The following is an 18,529-nucleotide window of genomic DNA, read 5'->3' as shown; positions in this document are numbered from 1 at the left end:
TTCCTCAGCTCAAGAAATATTTCCAGTTAATTTCCTGGGAAATAGCTCATCGCCTTGGCATCCCACCCCCATCCCTATTGTCAGACGTTTATGAAGTGTGGGTCAGAGGAAAGAAAAAGTACAGGATCCTGGAGTTAGGTACCTAGAAGGCACATAGAAAGTTGCACAGTGGGGATTACATTATTCGGGGCAATCTATGGGGACAAAAATCTATCTTACATACAAGTGGACAGGTACTGTGACTGCTGAAGAGCAGTTTGCTCTTAAACTACTGCTGGATGTGCTGGGAAAACACTATTGATGTAAACTCTTCATCCCAGAAAGGGGACCTGATTCCAAGTGGACATACTAGAACATCTACAAGAGGTTGATTAATCATTAATAAAATGCTGGAAATGCCCTTTGCTATTTTCCAGTTCATTATATTACTGTTAATTTTGCATTTTTGCCATGATCAAAATTCTGCAACATCAATTTTTAGAGTGATAGTATTCTAAATTGTGGTCTTCCTTGGTTCATATGGTAAACAATTTGCCTGCAATGTGGGAGTTCCAGGTACAATTCCTGGAAGACCCCTGGAGATGGGAATGGCCACCAGACAGAGGAGCCTGGGGGGCTATAGTCCATGGGGTTGCAAGCAGTCACGCACGACTGAGCGACTAACACACAGACATCCTAAATTGTATTAAAGTTATCAAAGGATTATAGTGAGGATTATATGAGACAACCAGAGCACAGGCTTGGCAGTTCAGTTCAGTTAGTCGTGTCTGACTCTGCAACCCCGTGGACTGCAGCATGCCATGCTTCCTTGTCCATCACCAACTCCTGGAGCTTGTTCAAACTCATGTCCATCAAGTCAATGATGCCATCCAACCATCTCATCTTGTCATCCCCTTCTACTCCTGCCTTCCATCTTTCCCAGCATCAGGGTCTTTTTCCAAGGAGTCAGTTCTTCACATCAGGTGGTCAAAGTATTGGAGTTTCAGCTTCAGCATCAGTCCTTCCAACGAGTATTCAGGACTGATTTCCTTTAGGACTGACTGGTTTGATCTCCTTGCAATCCAAGGGACTCTCAAGTCTTTTCCAACACCACAGTTCAAAAGCATCCGTTCTTCCTTGCTCAACATTCAGTATAGTCCAATTCTTACATCCATACATGACTACTGGAGAAACCATCAGTTCAGTTCAGTCGCTCAGTCGTGTCCGACTCTTCGCGACCCCATGAATCGCAGCACGCCAGGCCTCCCTGTCCATCACCAACTCCCGGGGTTCACTCAGACTCACGTCCATCGAGTCAGTGATGTCATCCAGCCATCTCATCCTGGGTCGTCCCCTTCTCCTGCCTCCAATCCCTCCCAGCATCAGAATCTTTCCAATGAGTCAACTCTTCGCATGAGGTGGCCAAAGTACTGGAGTTTCAGCTTTAGCATCATTCCTTCCAAAGAAATCCCAGGGCTGATCATCAGAATGGATTGGTTGGATCTCCTTGCAGTCCAACTATATGGACCTCTGTCGGCAAAGCAATGTCTCTACTTTTTAATATGCTGTCTAGGCTTGGCAGGGCTGTAGATTTCACTCATTCGTGTAGCAATTATTTACTGAGCTACTGTCACTGCGTGCAATGACTGGTGAATGGGTGAGTGAATGAATGTAAGAAAATACGCTCACAGGGACTGGAGATCAAGGCGGAGGGTCTCAAAGCCACTCCCACGTTACCTTACTTGGCTCCGGACCACCGGCCGGGCACGCTTGACACGCCGGATATGACGTCACCCACTTCCGTGGTTCCCAGAACTAGGCAATAGGACCGGAAATTACCCAGAGGGAAGGGGGTGTGCAGACTGACCGGAAGTGGGCCCAGACGGGCGCTGCCAGCGCTAGCTCCCGGGAGCCGCTCGAGACGAGCGTGAGGGGGGCGGGACACGGGGCGGGGCCGCTGCAGGGGCGGGGCTGGCAGGCTGGCAGGCGGGCGGGGGGCGGGAACCCCTTGTCCCCGCCGGACCCCGCCTGCCCCGGCGGCGGCGGCGGCGGCGGCGCGGCCATGAAGCTGAAGCTGAAGAACGTGTTCCTCGCCTACTTCCTGGTGTCGATCGCCGGCCTACTCTACGCGCTGGTGCAGCTCGGTGAGCGGGGCGGGGCGGGGGTGCGGCGTGTCGGCGGAAGGGCATCCCGCCGCTGTGCATCCCGCCCTGGGGATGAAGCCCCGCGCAGACCCCATTCATCCGGCTCGGTCGTCCGACAGCCCCTCTGCGGCCCCTGGGCGCACTCCCCTCTCCAGAACGCACCGCGGCTGCCCGCCGCACCTCGGGTGAAATCAGACTCCTTCCCGGAGCCTGCCAGGCCCCGCGTGATCCCGCCGCCGTCTGCCTCTCTAACCCCATTTCCCATCCCTCTCGCTCGCTCTGCTCCAGCCACACTGGCTTCATGACAGTTTCTCGAAAACCCCACGCTCGTTGCCCTAAGCACTTAACCTGTCTCTGCCTGTAACCTTTTCTCCCAGCTCTTCCCCAGCTGCCTCTTTCTCATCCTTCAGGTCTCAGCTCGCTGACATGTCACCGCCTCACAGAGGCCTTCCTTGACCACCTTAGCTAAAAGTAACTCTTCTTACTCTGGGTTCTCTTTTAAGCCTTCCTCCTATTTGTTTCCTTCATAGCCCTTACCACAGTTTCTAATAAATTGTATTAATTTGTTTCTTTGCTTAGTGTCCAGCTCCTCCACTAAACTGCAACCTCCATGAGGGCAGGGACCATGTCTGTTTGGTTTCCTGCTGCAGCCCGGGCACCTAAGGCAGTGCCTCCCAGGAGGAGCATTCAATAAATATTTATCCAGTGATGGAATCAATGAATTTAATGAGTCTTTGGTCACACAGCCAACGGAACAGATTGAACCCTGCCTCTTATGCAGGGATTTAGAGACTGGGCCACTGCATGATCCTCAGGTATTTGAAAGACTGCCCTGTTTTAGGAGATCAACTGTTCGTTATGCTTCCAGAAGGCAAAATTAGGCCCAGCAGGTAGAAAGGATGGAGGCAGGTGATCAGCTTAATAGACACATGAAAATGTAATGGATGGAATTGTTAAAAGTTGGAGATGTGCTGCTAATTAAGGCAGCGAGTTCCTCACCACCCTGGGTGTAGAAAAGCTGTTAGAGAAGTTGTAAGGAGAGCCCCGCATTGGTTAGTTGAATGGGAAGGTTAATGCCCTTTGGGATGCTGAACATCCTGTGGTTCTCTGCCCCCATCCCTGTTTCCTGGGACCAGGCCAGCCATGTGACTGCCTCCCTCCCCTGCGGGCAGCAGCAGAGCAGCTTCGGCAGAAGGATCTGAGGATTTCCCAGCTGCAAGCCGATCTCCGTCGCCCACCCCCTGCCCCTGCCCAGCCCCCTGAACCCGAGGCTCTGCCTACTATCTATGTTGTTACCCCCACCTATGCCAGGTATGGGCTCTGACTCACCCAGGATCTGCATGGACGAAGAGGCTGGGGTTGATGATGAGTTTCAGGAGGCACTGGGCCAGGAGATGTTCTTCAGGCTAAGGCATTGCCAAATGTCAGGCTAAATGAACCACATCGTTACTCAGATCTTGGGGAAATTGTTTTTTTCTATAAACAATAGATGGGAGGACTTCCCTAGTGGTCTAGTGGTTGAGATTCCTGGCTGCCATCATGAGGACTGCGGGTTCAACCCCTGGTTGGGAGCTCTAGGATCCTGCATGCCATGTGGCGTGGCCAAAAGATAAAGAATATAGACAGGGATGTGCCATGAAGTAGTGTTAAAAATTCCTGAGAAATTTTAAGATAACAACAATAAAGTTTCAAAGAAATTCTGAACTTGCCAAGTGAGTTCACTCTGACTCCTTAGGGAACCTTTGGTGAGGAAGTTTGAGAACCCCTTGACTAATGTAAAGTAGAGAAGGACTTGGCCATTCAGTCATATGGTGGTCTAGAAATAGTTACACCAGTTGTTATTTAGTGTGTTTACTCTCTGCCCCACACTGTGCTAAATGGGTTCCTTTTTAAAAAAAAATAAAATGTAGCATTATTAGTGATACAAACCAACTGGGGAATGTGGTTTTGAAAGGAGCCAAAAGGACTTGCTGACATCTGCCTGGAATCAGATGGCTGGCCCACCTAGGCTAGGCATCTTAAGACCCTCCCCTCTCCATGCACAGGATGGGCAGGCCCATCTGAAGGGCAAAGAAACTTACAAGAGGCTCGGGGATGACCTTGGTTCAATCATTTTGGTCTAAGAAGGCACTGCCCTCTGCCCAGCAATGACAGACATCAGGAGACAGTGTCTACAAGACTCCCCCACCTCAGACTCCGGTTCTGTATGGTCTACAGAACCGGAAATCAAAAGACTTGGACTTCTCTGGTAGTCCAGAGGTTAAGACTGTGCTGCCAACGCAAGGGGTACAGGTTCAATCCCTGGTTGGGGAACTAAGGTCCCACATGCCATGCATCATGGCCAAAAAGATAAAAAAGTAACAGAGCAGGTGAGGGAATTCCCTGGTGGTCCAGTGGTTAGGCCTCTGCATTTCCACTTCGGGGGGCACAGGTACCGTCCCTGATTAGGGACCCAAGATCTCACAAGTTGAGCTACTCAGCCAAAAAACAACAACAGGGAGTTTGGGTGCTGGTCAGGGAAATGTCGTGAGGGTGCTAGGAGTGGCCCAGAAGAAGACATATGTGCCTGCTGGAGTGGGCAAATGGTGGCCACCCTTTCCCTCCTGCATCTTTCCCCCTGCAGGTTGGTGCAGAAGGCGGAGCTGGTGCGGCTGTCCCAGACCCTGAGCCTGGTGCCCCGGCTGCACTGGCTGCTGGTGGAGGATGCTGAGGGCCCCACCCCATTGGTCTCGGGGCTGCTGGCTGCCTCTGGCCTCCTCTTCACACACCTGGCGGTCCTTACCCCCAAGGCCCAGCGGCTCCGGGAGGGCGAGCCAGGCTGGGTTCGGCCCCGAGGTGTAGAGCAACGGAACAGGGCCCTGGACTGGCTCCGGAGCGGAGGGGGTGCTGTTGGGGGAGAGAAGGACCCACCCCCACCAGGTACCCGGGGAGTCGTGTACTTTGCTGACGATGACAACACCTACAGCCGGGAACTCTTTGAGGAGGTGAGCACTGGCTCGGGGCTGGGGAAGCAGGCCCGGTGGGACCTGCTTCATCATTTTCCTTGGGTGGGAAGTGGAGGGGCAGAGTGACTCAAGTGGTCCTTGCTGCTGCTTCTCTTCCTCTGGGCCACTTCCTGTCTGTCTCTTCTTTCCCGACTTCCGCTAGATGCGCTGGACCCGTGGTGTCTCAGTGTGGCCTGTGGGGCTAGTGGGCGGCCTTCGATTCGAGGGCCCTCGCGTACAGGATGGCCGGGTTGTTGGTTTCCACACAGCCTGGGAGCCCAACAGGCCCTTCCCAGTGGATATGGCGGGATTTGCTGTCGCCCTGTCTTTGCTGTTGGCTAAACCCAATGCCCGGTTTGATGCTACCGCTCCTCGGGGCCATCTGGAGAGCAGTCTCCTGAGCCACCTTGTAGATCCCAAGGACCTGGAGCCACGGGCTGCCAACTGCACTCGGGTAAGGGGATGGAGGTGGGCATAGAAACCCGGTTCTAGGATTGACAGGAGATGGGAGAAGTGGAATGAGGCCCTGCGGAGCAGGATCGAGGATGGGTGTTTGAACAAGGAGAGACCCTGCAGAGCTTGCTTACTCTATTGAAGGGGAAGTCAGAGAAGGAAAGTGGTCTCTTGGCACCCCTGAGACAGACAGGGTAAGGGATTAGGCCCCATTTCAGAGGCACTGGCTTCCCTTATGGCTCAGATGGCAAAGAATCTACCTGCAATGCAGGAGACCTGGGTTTGATCCCTGCGTTGGGAAGATCTCTTGGAGAAGGGAATGGCAACCCGCTCCAGTATTCCAGCCTAGAGAATTCCATAGAAAGAGAAGTCTGGCAGGCTACAGTCCATGGGGTCGCAGAGTTGGAAATGACTGAGCAACTAACACTTTGACTTTCAGAGGCACTAAAGCCTCCCCCTCCCCCTGCCCTTCATACTTGGCAGCCAACATGGTGTGTGTCCAGGAGGTGGGAGGATCCATTTTATCCTGAGTGCCCCAGAGGCTTGGCTGAGGCTGGGCTCGGCTCTAACTGAAACCTCCCTGGACAGGTTCTGGTGTGGCACACACGGACGGAGAAGCCCAAGATGAAGCAGGAGGAGCAGCTGCAGCGGCAGGGCCGCGGCTCAGACCCAGCTGTCGAGGTGTGATGGTGGCCTTACCCTGCCCACCAGCTCACCAGGCACAGAGCTGTGGGACTGTGCCCCTGGCCCGCCCAGGATGTGGTTTTCCAAGTCCTGACCCCTCAGAGCCAGGAGCGGCCCCTCCACCCCTTCAGCCCCTCCCCTGGCCTGCCATGTGGCACTGCCCACAGGCTAGGGACAAACAGCCCTCCTATTGAGCCAGACTGGCCCTGTCTGGGGTGGAGCAGAAAACAGGCAGACTCAGGAGGGAGGGCAGCTGAGTCACTGGGTAACTTATTGGGGCTGGGCATGCACTAGGGGGGCTGAAGGAGCTGGGCTGGACCCTCCCCACCTGAGCATGCTGACCCCACCCCCTCCTACCTCCAGAATAAAAACTCAACCTGGCGGGGCCTCTGTGTTCCTTCACTTCCCACGTCAGGTTCTTGCATTTGATTCTTACCAGGGTCAAAACCCTTGGGTCCTGGCTTCTCCATCAGATGGAAATCAGTTCTTTCAGGGCCCCCCACCCCCTTAAAGAGAAAGATCAGGAGCTTCAGTCCGAAAGCTTTATTGAGCCTGTGCACCAGAAGTAGCTTCCCCGGCCTTCCCATGTCATTTCTACCACCTTGGTTTTGTTGTTTTTTTCTGTCCCCTGGTGGTTCTGGCCATGGACTAGGCCCTAGGACACCTGGTTTTCTCTCCTACCCCAGTCCAGCTCACTGACTATCCTTAACCCTCTAATCCCAGATTCCCCCCTCCCTCACGGGGAGCCTATAAGGAGTTGTGAGCTTTCCAGTCTTGTCCATCCCTCCCCTTCCCCCCACCCCCATCCCCACCTTAAGTTCTAGGCCTCAGGGTAGACCCTCCTTGGGAGGTTCCTCTTCTGGTGGGGCCTCCCCAGGTGCTGGCCTGTGGGGCCCCGCTCCCTGTAGCCAGGCTGTTTTCAGCATGTCTTTCAGCCCAGCAGGAAAGAGGTAGCCCTGGGCCTCTCCCTCCCCATCAATGACTCCTCCGAGCCCCTCCAGTGCTGTCTGCAGGTACCGCAGGCCCAGAAGTACCAGAGTCTGTGGGGGGAAGCAAGAAGCAAGAGGTCAGCAAGGGTCAGCAGTTCCAGGGGTCCCTGGGTTGGAGGAGGCCTCAGACTCTCTGCTGACTCACCTGCAGCAGGAAGGTAACAGCCAGCGTGTTGCCCAGTGTGCTTGCCAGCCCCTGCAAATGCCCCAGTAACACCTCGTGGCATCCTTGGGACCAGAGGTTGAGGTTGGGCTGTCGGGGATCAAAGAGGGGGTGGGCGTGGGGGTCTGAGAGCTGGCTTTGCAGGCAAGGTCTGGGTGAGTGGGGATTACAGCAGGAGAAAGGGACCCCATCAATCAGATACAGGCCTTCCACATTGCTCTGGATCCGGCTGCAAAGGGAGGGGAAGGGGTGTTAGGATATCTGGAGATAGAGGCCTGAGGGAGAAGCTGCAGGGTACAGAAGTTGAGAAGGGAAAAACGAGGGAAACATTTACCAACTGCTTTACTATGCCAGGCAGCCATAATTCACTTATCGTTACAACAACTCTGTGAGATGGTAGTTTTATCATCTCTAGTTTACAGACGCATGGGCCCAGAGCAGTTTGGTACCATGCCCTGGGTCACACAGCTGTTGCCCCATTCCCTCAATCACTAGATGAATTAGTGCCTACCTGGGTGAGGTGGGGTTTCAAGGAAAGAGGAGAAGGAGGAGGAGAAGGAGGGGAGAAGCAAATCACTCACTCAACCACGTCATGGTCATTGGGATCCAGGTAACGGTTGCTGACCCACTGGATTCCAAACCAATCCTTGTAGCCATGACGGCCGCAGCAGTGGTACCTCAGCTGCAGCTCATCCAACAGCCGTTTGGCTTGACAGCGTCCGGGCACCTCTGTGTCCTTGTAGTGAGCCAAGGCAGACCCCAGGCCCTCCTCCAGGCCCGTGTCCAGAGTCCCAGGTAAAGCCAAGGCTAGTCCCAGGGCGAGGACCAGGAGCCCCCCGCCCCCTGCCGTGCCAGCCACCAGCAGTGGGCCCAGGACCCCTCGCCAGGGAGGGTATTGTTCTGCATCCAGACTGGCCCGGCTAGCTCCTGAACTCACCAGTCCTGTGCCCAGAGCCACCACACTGGCCGCCAAGGCAACCTGGGGCAGGGCAGAGAACGGGCAGGAGGGAGCCAAGAAGGTACCAAGGTGCCACAGCTGGACCAGGAGGTGCCCGCTACAGAGCAGGGTGAGGCCGCCGACCAGCACGAGCAGCCAGGAGAGGAGCCAGAGCCCCTGCGCCAGACGGATGCGGGGCTGGAGGGGCAGGACCAGGGGCAGCACCGGCGCCATCTCCCATCTCTGCCCGAGGGACAGCAGAGCTGTCAGGGGCTGGGGTTGGCCGTGGCAGGATGCTGCGTCAGCCCGGCCCGGCTTGAGCTGGGCTAATGCCACCCTGACCCCAATACCCTGGGCATCCTCCCGCCACAGCCTTAATAACCCGCCGGCCGGGTCCTCAGCCAGTCTCAGTTCGGGATGCTTCGGCTTTGCCCCTGAGGGAAAGCCCCGCCCCCGGGCAAAGGGCCGATTTCGTGACCCCGCCTCTGCCCCCTCGCGGAAGTGGGGAGGGGCTGGTCGGTTCTACCCCCCAGAGGCAAGGGGCTGGGGGCGGAGACCTCGGGCCCCGCGCTCCTTCCCGGGTCCCCAGGGAGTCCGAGGGCCAGGATCCCGGAAGGGCCTGGAGGGCGGTGGCCCGAGGGGACCCGTTTGGGGAGGGGGGGGGTCAGAGGGTTGGCCCCGCCCCCGTAACGAGCCGCGAGGCCCGGACAGGGAGGGGTTACCAGGCGGCCCGGCCCCCCCCTCGTCCCGCCCCCCCTCCCGCGCTTCCTGGCGGCTCCGCGTCCGGGGCCTGTTTGTGCTGCGGCGCTGGGGCCCGGGACGGCCCCGCCACCCCACCCCCGGGAGCCGAGAGCGGCCCGGGGAGAGTCCGAGGCCCCGGCGAGCGCCGGAGCCTGCGGCCCCCTCCCCACAGCGCCCCCTCCAGGCCCTTTGCCCGCGCCCGACAGCGCCCCCGTGGGGGTGGCTCGGCTCCCTCGCGCGCGCGCCCCGGGGTGCTTCCCCTTCCCCTCTCCCTGGCCATGGCCCCAGCGGCTTAGACGCCTCCTCCTCCGCCGCCGCCGCTCGGAGCAAGCCGGGGGCCGGATGGACGGGGCCGGGGGGCCCGGTGAGTACGGGGCGGGGCGGGCGGCGTGCCCCTTCCCGGAGCGCCGGCCAGTCTGGCGCTGCCATTGCCCGACGGCTGTCCCGGGCGTCCCCGCGTGCTCCTTGGCCCCGGGGGCTCCGAGCATCCTCCACGGTTCCTCAAGCCGCTCCCCCTAGTTACTTGGGTCCTCCAACTGTCATTTCGGACTTCGACAATGCCATCCTGCCCCCCGTATTACTCTGGGCCCCTCCAAAGTTTCCGAACCTCCTGTGTTACCCTGGGCTTCTTTCCCTGCTTTGTTGGGTCTTTTTACTCCTGATCTCCTCTGTTACCCTGGAACCTGCGCTGGGACCTCTGCTCTCCGCTGCTAACCCTCTCCTGTCACTCCGGACCTCTTCTCTTCTGAGTCCTCAGGATGACTGTCCTCTGAGTCGCCCGCTTCTCTCCTGGTGCTCCCTCGCAGTTTGTCTGCCTTCCCTGGAGTCCTACGGTTACTCTGGGCTGGGCCCTGTCGTCCCTCATGCGCCTCCGTCTGTGGTTCCCACGTTCCTCGGCAGAACTCCATATTTCCCCCCTGGTACTCCATGGTACTCCCTGTCTTTGCGGAGGCTGGGACAGGCAGCAGGAAGGGAGCTCTGCCAGGTTCCTCGCCTGCCCTGCCAGAAGGAGGCCCTTGATCCTTTTCCCACTGTCTCCTCCCCTCTGGGAGCGCTTCCAAGCCTGGAGTTGCTTGCAGGGGGCAGTCCTATTGGACAGATGCAAAGTTAGAGGGAGAGAGAATCCCCTCAAGCCTTTCCCCAGGTGTGTGTGTGTGTGTGGTGGGGCGGGGGGGGGGTGACATGCTGACGGCTTCTTGCCCCTTTCCCAGGTGAGGGCCCGGCTCAGGAGGCCCTGCAGTCCTTGAGCCGGCGGCTTCAGGTGCAGGAGAAGGAGATGGAGCTGGTGAAGGCAGCCTTGGCAGAAGCTCTTCGCCTGCTGCGGCTGCAGGCACCCCCCACCTCCCTGCAGGACCCTGGCACCCTGGGCCCTCCAAGGGACAGGTATGCATGTGGTCACTCCCTCTTCCTCCTCCTCCTCCTCGATAGGGGCTCTAGGGCCATCAGGTTGATGCACTGTCTCCCCAGCAGCCCCGCAGCCCCCCCAGGACTGCCACCCACATGCAGCCCCTCCTTGGTGAGCCGAGGCACCCAGACGGAAGCAGAGATGGAGGTGGAAGCATCCCCTGGCCCCCCCGGGCTGAGCAACGGGCCCCCAGCCCCTCCGGGGGGCAGTGAAGAACCTAGCGGGACCCAGTCTGAAGGAGGGGGCAGCAGCAGCAGTGGCACAGGCTCCCCCGGCCCCCCAGGGATCCTCAGGCTGGCTCAGCCCCCGCAGCGCATTGATGCGTAAGTGTTCTGTGGTCGAGGCTGGGCGGGAGGGTGGATAGGGGAGCCGCAGCGGCAAGAATGACGTTCACCTGCTCACTGTGCTCTGTCCAGGCCACGGAGAAATTCTTCCTCCTCGTCGCCCTCAGAACGGCCTCGCCAGAAACTCTCCCGGAAGGCAGCTTCCTCGGCCAACCTGTTGTTGCGGTCAGGGAGCACAGAGAGGTGGGTGAGGCTCCCCCCGCCCGCCCCCGCCCCCGACCCCCCCAACCCAGGCTCAGGTTCTTGACTTTCCACATCCCTCACCTGGCTGCCCTGGGTGGGGTGGGGGGCCTCATTGCCCAACAGGAAGAAAGGAACAAGCCAAGCGCTCCTGGGGTGCCTGCTGTGTACCCAGCACTGTGCCAACCCCTCGACCTCCTCCATCTCATTCAGTCCCCACGACATCCTTGGGGGGTAGGTGGTCTCATGCTGTTCATTGGCCAGGTGAGGAAGCAGGCTCAGAGAGGGTAAGTCATTTGCCTGGGGTCACGCAGCTAGAGCCAGGATTTCAACTGAACTCTTCCTGACTCCAGTTACCCCTGCCCTCTCCACCATACCACAGCATCCCTTTCAAGTTCCCAAGAGGGTTTTCCGAAAGTATTCATGGGTGACTCTCCTCAGATTCCAGCTCTCTTCCCCCACCGCAGCCTACCACGCTTTAGGAAGCAAGGGGGAAATCCCAGTGAATTGTCCCAGAGTGTGTACAGGCTCCAGGGCACCCGAGTGCTTACTCTCACCCTATCCTCGGCCTCTCCTTTATTCTTGGAAGAGAGGTTGACATCTTATTATCCTCTGATGACAGTGATCTCTGGAATTCACCTCTCACTTTCCCCTTGAGAGACAAGGACTTTCCTGCTGACCTCTCAGATCCCCAAGAGGCAGGGCTGTGGACCTTCTAGAGTCACTATGGGCCCATTTTACAGATGGAGAAATGAAAAGGTTGATAGGCAGAGGCCTGGTGGTCTGGAAGAAAGTGTCACCGCACACTACCTCTTACAGCCACGCTTGGCCCCTTTAGTCTCGGTCTTCTTACACCTTACGTGGAGCCCATTTACACCAGAGCCCTCACTGCTCACGATACAAACTTAGAGTGTGCAGAGGTGGCTGTGACCTCTAGGGTGACCTCCTTCCTTGTGTCCTGCCCCTCCTCAGTTCTGTCTTGGGACCTGACCGCAGTCCCTGCCCTTTTCTCTCTGCCCAACAGCCGTGGGGGAAAAGACTCCCTCTCCAGCCCTGGCGGTCCTGGCTCTCGGAGGAGCAATTACAATTTAGGTATGTCCAGAGGGATCTGGAAGAACTTGGATTATGGGCTTGGGGCTACAGCCCCAGGAGCCGTTTGGCGGGGAGCTGTGAGGTACGGTGGTTGGAGCTCTGCCCTGACTTTCCTAGAAGGGAAGCTGCAGGACGGTGGTTGACACCTGCTCGTTTTCACTGTAGAAGGCATCTCAGTGAAGATGTTCCTCCGAGGCCGCCCCATTACCATGTACATCCCGTCTGGCATCCGCAGCGTGGAGGAGCTGCCCAGCGGCCCACCCCCGGAGACCCTCAGCCTTGACTGGGTGTATCCTGCCCCCTTCAACCCCCTGGCAACCACCCTTCCCATCATGAACCCTCCCCACCCCCTGCTTTTTTACGATTTCCTCCTGGGTCTGCAAGGAGAGGGAGACTTCTGAATCCTCCCCATCTATCCTCTGCCAGTGGCGCTGCTGGTCGGAGCTCTGTCTTTCTCCTTTTTTCCTCACTGTGCCCTTGATCCAACTCTTTCCTTGACCATGATCCCCACTCCAGGTATGGGTACCGGGGTCGTGACTCCCGCTCTAATCTGTTTGTGCTGCGCTCTGGGGAGGTGGTCTACTTTATCGCCTGTGTGGTGGTGCTGTACCGACCCGGGGGGGGCCCCGGGGGCCCTGGAGGTGGTGGTCAGAGACATTACCGGGGGCATACAGACTGTGTTCGATGGTGAGGGTCCGAGGGCTGGGGAGTGGGCAGCTCAAGGCGTGGGGAGGGTGGGCTTGGCAGAAGGAAGGTCTTAGGTGAATGTGGAGAAGCAGGAGAGGAGAGTGGGCTTGCTGCTCTGCAGGGCCAGGGGACGGTGTCCTGGGTGGTCTTGAGAGACCGACCCCCTTCCCTAGAGTGTCTCCTCCCCCACTTAGCCTGGCTGTTCACCCTGATGGTGTGCGTGTAGCCTCAGGACAGACAGCTGGCGTGGATAAAGATGGAAAGGTAAGGCCACAGTCAAACACCAGGGTGAGATCCCAGCCCGGCCCTCCTTCACTCCCCTGACTCCTTCTCCTCCACCAGCCCCTGCAGCCTGTGGTTCACGTCTGGGACTCCGAGACGCTGCTGAAGCTGCAGGAGATTGGATTGGGGGCCTTCGAGCGGGGTGTGGGGGCCCTGGCCTTTTCAGTTGCGGTGAGCTGGCCCTGGTGCCTCGAGGCCCCCATTTCCTTGTCTGGGAACCCCCTTCTTGTACTTCACCAGGAAGCCTCAGAGGTCTTGGCCTTCCCAAGCCCTGCCCAGCTGGTTCTCCTAAGAGACACATGGCCCCTTCTGCTCTCTCAGCCTGTCATGGTGCCCCTCGCCTCATTTAGACCCTGAACCCCCTGACTGCCAGGCCTCACTTGACCCCTCCGGTGTGTCCTCTGGCCTCAGGATCAGGGCGCTTTCCTCTGTGTGGTGGATGATTCTAACGAGCACATGCTGTCGGTGTGGGACTGCAGCCGGGGCACGAAGCTGGCTGAGATCAAGGTGAGATGTCCAGGGGGCTTGGCGGGGCACCGGGCGGGTTGGGGTGCAGAGAGCTCCAAACTTCCCAAACACGAACCTCCCTTCTGGCAAGGTCCCCTGGAGCAAGCCTCCTAGCTTCTCTGAGGCTGTGAAGTGGGGACCACAGAGGTTCTGACCTCATGAGAGACAATGTGTAAGGCATTAGCGAGTGACGGAGAGTGGCGCTCTTAGGGGACCAGGGCCTTGGAGGAAGGGTTGTCCTGAGGGTTCTGGACCTTAGCAGACCAGCTGTCAGGGTGCCATTCTGGTATAATGAAGGTATACAGGGCTTGGGGTGGCTGAATCTAGTATCTTCCCTTCAGAGTACAAACGACTCAGTCCTCGCCGTTGGCTTCAACCCTCGTGACAGCAGCAGCATCGTCACCAGTGGGAAATCCCACGTCCACTTCTGGAACTGGAATGGTGGAACAGGGGTTCCTGGGAACGGGATGCTCACCAGGAAACAGGGTGTCTTTGGGGTGAGGCGTGGATGGGTGCAGGATGCGGGGGAAGGCAGAGTGCAGATGAAAGCATTGGTCTGGGTACTATAGACCCTAATGCTACGCAATTCCCAGTGGTCCCGTGACTTGTAGTCTTTGCCCTACCCTTTGACCTCTGCTCTCTGCTCGCCTCGACTCTAGAAATACAAGAAGCCCAAGTTTATCTCCTGCTTTGTGTTCCTCCCCGATGGAGACATTCTCACTGGGGACTCAGAGGGGAACATCCTCACCTGGGGGCGGAGCCTCTCCGATTCCAGGACCCCAGGCAGGGGTGGGGCCAAAGGTACGTGATGGAGGTGGCATCCTGGAAGGCTAGTTCCCCAGAGGGTCTGTGAAGTCAGAGGAGAGGATTTCCCATCCTTTTACCTGGGGAGCTGATGGGTTCTGTCAGAGAGTGGGGCTCTTTAGGCAGCCAGGATAGAAAGGTAGTGGGCAGCATGGCAAAGGGAGGAGGCTGGGGCTTTGGAGTCTGCCAGGCTCTGGGCTCACCTCTAGTTCTGGCCTTTAGGAAGTCACCTCACTTCTTTGAACCTTAGTTGTTCAGTCTGTAAATTGGGGAGAAGAGCCAAGGATCAGAGACAGCATTCAGCGGGCACTCAGCAACTGGGAGTCGTTACTCTATTGTGACCGCCTAGGCTGCTCTTGTTCCCTCCTTCCCTGCACCCTACAAGCATGACTACCTGGACTTTGCCAACAGAGACCTATGGGATTGTGGCCCAGGCCCACGCTCATGAAGGTTCCATCTTCGCCCTGTGTCTCCGGCGGGACGGGACTGTGCTGAGTGGTGGTGGGCGGGACCGCCGGCTGGTCCAGTGGGGGCCCGGGTTGGTGGCCCTTCAGGAGGCGGAGGTGACGGCTGGCCTGGGGTCAAGGGAAGGAGGGGGACAAAGAATGGACAGGGGGCTCCTGACCTTCTGCACCCCTCTGCAGATTCCTGAACACTTTGGGGCCGTGCGGGCCATTGCAGAGGGGCCTGGCTCTGAGCTGCTGGTGGGCACCACGAAGAATGCGTTGCTGCGGGGAGATCTGGCCCAGGGCTTCTCCCCTGTAATCCAGGTTGGGGGGGGCAAGGTTTTTGGGGAGCAGGGAGGGAAGAGCTGTGGGGAGATGACAGAGCTGACAGCCGTGCTCCGCTGCAGGGTCACACGGATGAGCTCTGGGGGCTCTGCACACATCCCTTCCAGAACCGTTTCCTCACCTGTGGCCATGACCGGCAGCTCTGCCTCTGGGACGGGGAGGGCCATGCCCTGGCCTGGAGCATCGACCTCAAGGTAGAGAGCTCTGTGTCCCCGGATCCTCGCTGTCACACCCACCGTGACTTCTGTGGCCGCCACTCCTTCCCCAATATCCACTTCCTTTTTGCTCCCAAAGGCAGCCACCTTGCACTGGTGTGACTGTACTGGCTGCTAAAATATTTATTCTTCTGTACTGATGGTACCAGTGTCCCTGAACACTGTCCGCCCCCCAACCCCTAGACCTCTTGAGCCAGCAACTAATGGTTAATCTCCCGCACAGCTGGGGGTGTCAGTTCTGGTGGCTAAGTGTTTTGAGTAGCACCTCTGTTTAGGCTCCAAAGGCACCCTGCCTGCCATCCGAGGTCTCCTGTCCCTCTCCTTGGAAGCGGGGAGGCTTTGCCATTGTTATCAAAATGACAAGGTATCCATCTTAGTTCCCTCACTCGAAAGGCATCTTCTTGAATTCACCTTCTCCCCTCTCCCAGGAGACTGGTCTCTGTGCTGACTTCCACCCCAGTGGGGCAGTTGTGGCCGTAGGACTGAACACAGGGAGGTGAGAGGGAGCCAGAACTCCTGGGAGGGGAAAGTAGGAGGTATGGGAAGGGTTTCTGGTAATGGGGGGCAGTGGAGGACTGTGATCGCTGCCTGTTCAGGAGCCCCAACTGCACCCTCCCACTCCTCAGTGCTTTCCCTGCAGCCTGGGTCTCCCTTGCTCTCCTGTGTGTCATCACACCCTCCCCCGTCCACTCCCCCTCCTCTGAGAGTGGAGGAGGTGGCAGCTCCAGATAGAGGAGCAGGGGATGGCGGGGCATAGGGGAAACTAACACAGGGTAGTGACAAGCTTACAGAATCCACAGAGCCTTGTCTTTGGGCCCTTGGACTCCTTTTCGGAAGGTATCAGGAGCCCCTCAGCTTTTATCTGCCCTTAGCCCCTTTCCACTTCCCAGCATATGAATGTAATGGCAACCTCCCTGTCTGTATCATAGCCTTTCTTTTGGTGTCTCTGAAGCTCTCTGACTTGCCAACGCGCACCCTGCTCGGGACAGGTATCCTCACACCTGTTTTCCACCTCCTTCCTTTCCAGGTGGCTGGTTTTGGATACAGAGACCAGAGAGATTGTGTCTGACATTACCGATGGCAATGAGCAGCTATCAGTGGTCCGGTACAGCCCAGGTGGGAGCCACCTCCACCCCGGACCTAGACTCATCCCTGGCCCTTCCCTCTCTGAGTGACTGTCTTTGTAGATGGGTTGTACCTGGCCATCGGTTCCCATGACAACATGATCTACATCTATAGCGTTTCCAGTGACGGTGCCAAGTCCAGCCGTTTTGGCCGCTGTGTGGTGAGGAAGCTGGGTTGGAGGGTGGGGCATTGCTATAGCACGTAAACTAATGTCCTTCTGGGGGTAGGGGTGGGAAATGGAGGCTGCATTTTCAAGTCTCTTGACCTTTGCTCCCAGGGTCACTCCAGCTTCATCACTCACCTTGACTGGTCCAAGGATGGGAACTTCATCATGTCCAATTCTGGGGACTATGAGATCCTTTACTGTGAGTGATAGTAGGGGAGTACATGAGGAGAGGGGAATTGGGGTGGGTTTTATTTATGTAAGTGGGCTGTTGGTTGGGAGGGAATGAAGGAAATGTAGGGAAGCTCCCAGTAGAGGGGCAATCAGATAGGGGCTGAAGATGAGTTTATACACAATAGGAGAAATGTCACTGGACAGAAAAACCACAGACACAGTTTACCACCACGTCTTGTTCCCACCAGGCCTTAAGAGAGTTGAAAAATGTACTAGGGAAAAGATTGTTTTGGAAAAGTTTCTCAGGACAGGTGTGGAGGGGTTGACGTATCGAGAGAGGAGAACTTCAGATGAGAACTCAGGAAGCACAAGGGGCTGGGTTTTGCCCTGGGCTGAGGGCTACCACTCTGACCAGATCACATGCTGTGGCCTCAAGCCAGTCTTTCCAATTTGGTCTCCCATGTCATCCTCCCCACGGAGGACAGGGTGAGAACTGAGCTGGGTGGGCTCCCTCTCCCCAGGGGATGTGGCTGGAGGCTGTAAGCTGCTGAGGAATCGCTATGAGAGCCGAGACCGGGAGTGGGCCACCTACACCTGCGTGCTGGGCTTCCATGTCTACGGTGAGAAGGGGCACAGGGCCGTGGGAACCTGCGTGAGTGTGGGGGGACAAGGTGCAGCCAGCCTGGGGCTCGGAATGCTGGACATGTGTAGGGGGTGGTCGTCAAGAAACTGGCAGATCCAGCCCAAGAGCCGCCCCCCTCCCCCACCTCCGCCACTGGCCCTCGGGACTGGGAAGGATTGCCAGGAACGTGGTGGGTGGGTGGCCGGGCTGCCTGAGCTAGTGGGGAAATGGTGCAGCTCTGGACCGCGGGTGGGGGCGGGGAGGTCGGGCTGAGGCCGGCTGCTGTGATAGGCGTGTGGCCAGATGGCTCGGATGGAACTGACATCAACTCCCTGTGCCGCTCCCACAATGAGCGCGTCGTGGCCGTTGCCGACGACTTCTGCAAAGTGCACCTCTTCCAGTACCCGTGCGCGCACGCCAAGGTGAGGCCTCCCGGGGCCGCCGGGGCGGGGTGGGCGGCCGGAGTTCCTCGGCCGCTGCAGCTCCATCTTCTCTCCTGCCCAGGCGCCGAGCCTCGTGTACGGTGGTCACGGCAGCCACGTGACCAGCGTCCGGTTCACGCACGACGACTCGCACCTCATCTCGCTGGGCGGCAAGGACGCCAGCATCTTCCAGTGGCGAGTGTTGGGCGCTGGGGGCACGGGGCCGGTGCCCACCACGCCCTCTCGAACCCCCTCTCTGTCCCCTGCCTCCTCTCTTGACGTCTGACCCCTGCCGGACGGGACCCACCGGCCCTGCAGTGTGGCCCTGGTCCCACCCACCCAAATTCCCCAGGACCGAGGTGACCCTGTCCTCGACTTCGAGACATTCCCAAAAGTGCATTTCCTTGGAGGGGGCGAACGGCACCCCTGCACACACTGTATAGACCCGCTGGCTGAGCCGGGCAGCCCCAGCCTGGGCCCTGACTCCCGCTGCCTGCTGAGGGGCAATAAACCAAAAGCAAAGTCGCCTCCCGGTCCTTTTGTGGGGCGCGGCTGGGCGCCTCGGGGCTTTATGGGGGTGGGGAGGAAGGCAAAGGGGAATGCGGAAAAGGTGAGGGAGGGTGGACTTTTTATGCAAATAAC

General features: G+C 58.0%; 3 protein-coding genes across 5 annotated transcripts; 2 read left to right on the top strand and 1 right to left on the bottom strand.

Annotated features, from left to right (window-relative positions):
- The first annotated feature begins 1,967 nt into the window (after positions 1-1,967).
- B3GAT3 (beta-1,3-glucuronyltransferase 3) lies at positions 1,968-6,619 on the top strand. Its single transcript, XM_052661885.1, has 5 exons — positions 1,968-2,123; positions 3,260-3,434; positions 4,747-5,107; positions 5,271-5,561; positions 6,149-6,619. Exons 1-5 carry the CDS (start codon positions 2,042-2,044, stop codon positions 6,245-6,247), a joined length of 1,008 nt encoding a protein of 335 aa, XP_052517845.1. The 5' UTR covers positions 1,968-2,041; the 3' UTR covers positions 6,248-6,619.
- A 452-nt stretch (positions 6,620-7,071) lies between these two features.
- Positions 7,072-8,665, bottom strand: ROM1 (retinal outer segment membrane protein 1). The gene is made up of 3 exons (XM_052661599.1): positions 7,978-8,665; positions 7,379-7,625; positions 7,072-7,284 (listed from the first exon to the last, which is right to left on the bottom strand). Exons 1-3 carry the CDS (start codon positions 8,565-8,567, stop codon positions 7,072-7,074), a joined length of 1,050 nt encoding a protein of 349 aa, XP_052517559.1. The 5' UTR covers positions 8,568-8,665.
- A 664-nt stretch (positions 8,666-9,329) lies between these two features.
- On the top strand, positions 9,330-18,396 carry EML3 (EMAP like 3). Of its 3 annotated transcripts, none has more exons than XM_052661597.1 (22): positions 9,330-9,438; positions 10,286-10,457; positions 10,545-10,802; positions 10,896-11,006; positions 12,028-12,095; positions 12,261-12,384; positions 12,612-12,782; positions 12,977-13,046; positions 13,125-13,235; positions 13,476-13,571; positions 13,913-14,068; positions 14,231-14,372; positions 14,787-14,938; positions 15,020-15,145; positions 15,229-15,360; positions 15,810-15,877; positions 16,409-16,497; positions 16,569-16,666; positions 16,784-16,871; positions 17,365-17,463; positions 17,757-17,887; positions 17,970-18,396. In XM_052661597.1, exons 1-22 carry the CDS (start codon positions 9,417-9,419, stop codon positions 18,171-18,173), a joined length of 2,688 nt encoding a protein of 895 aa, XP_052517557.1. In that variant the 5' UTR covers positions 9,330-9,416; the 3' UTR covers positions 18,174-18,396. The 3 variants fall into 3 exon arrangements, with proteins under 3 accessions (XP_052517557.1, XP_052517558.1, XP_052517556.1); XM_052661598.1 differs by having other exon boundaries at positions 10,542-10,802; positions 17,819-17,887; XM_052661596.1 differs by having other exon boundaries at positions 10,542-10,802.
- Positions 18,397-18,529: the final 133 nt, after the last annotated feature.

This window comes from Budorcas taxicolor, chromosome 25, assembly GCF_023091745.1.
Source record: "Budorcas taxicolor isolate Tak-1 chromosome 25, Takin1.1, whole genome shotgun sequence".
NCBI classification, from domain to species: Eukaryota; Metazoa; Chordata; class Mammalia; order Artiodactyla; family Bovidae; genus Budorcas; species Budorcas taxicolor.
This window is presented reverse-complemented; position numbering and strand designations above follow the sequence as displayed.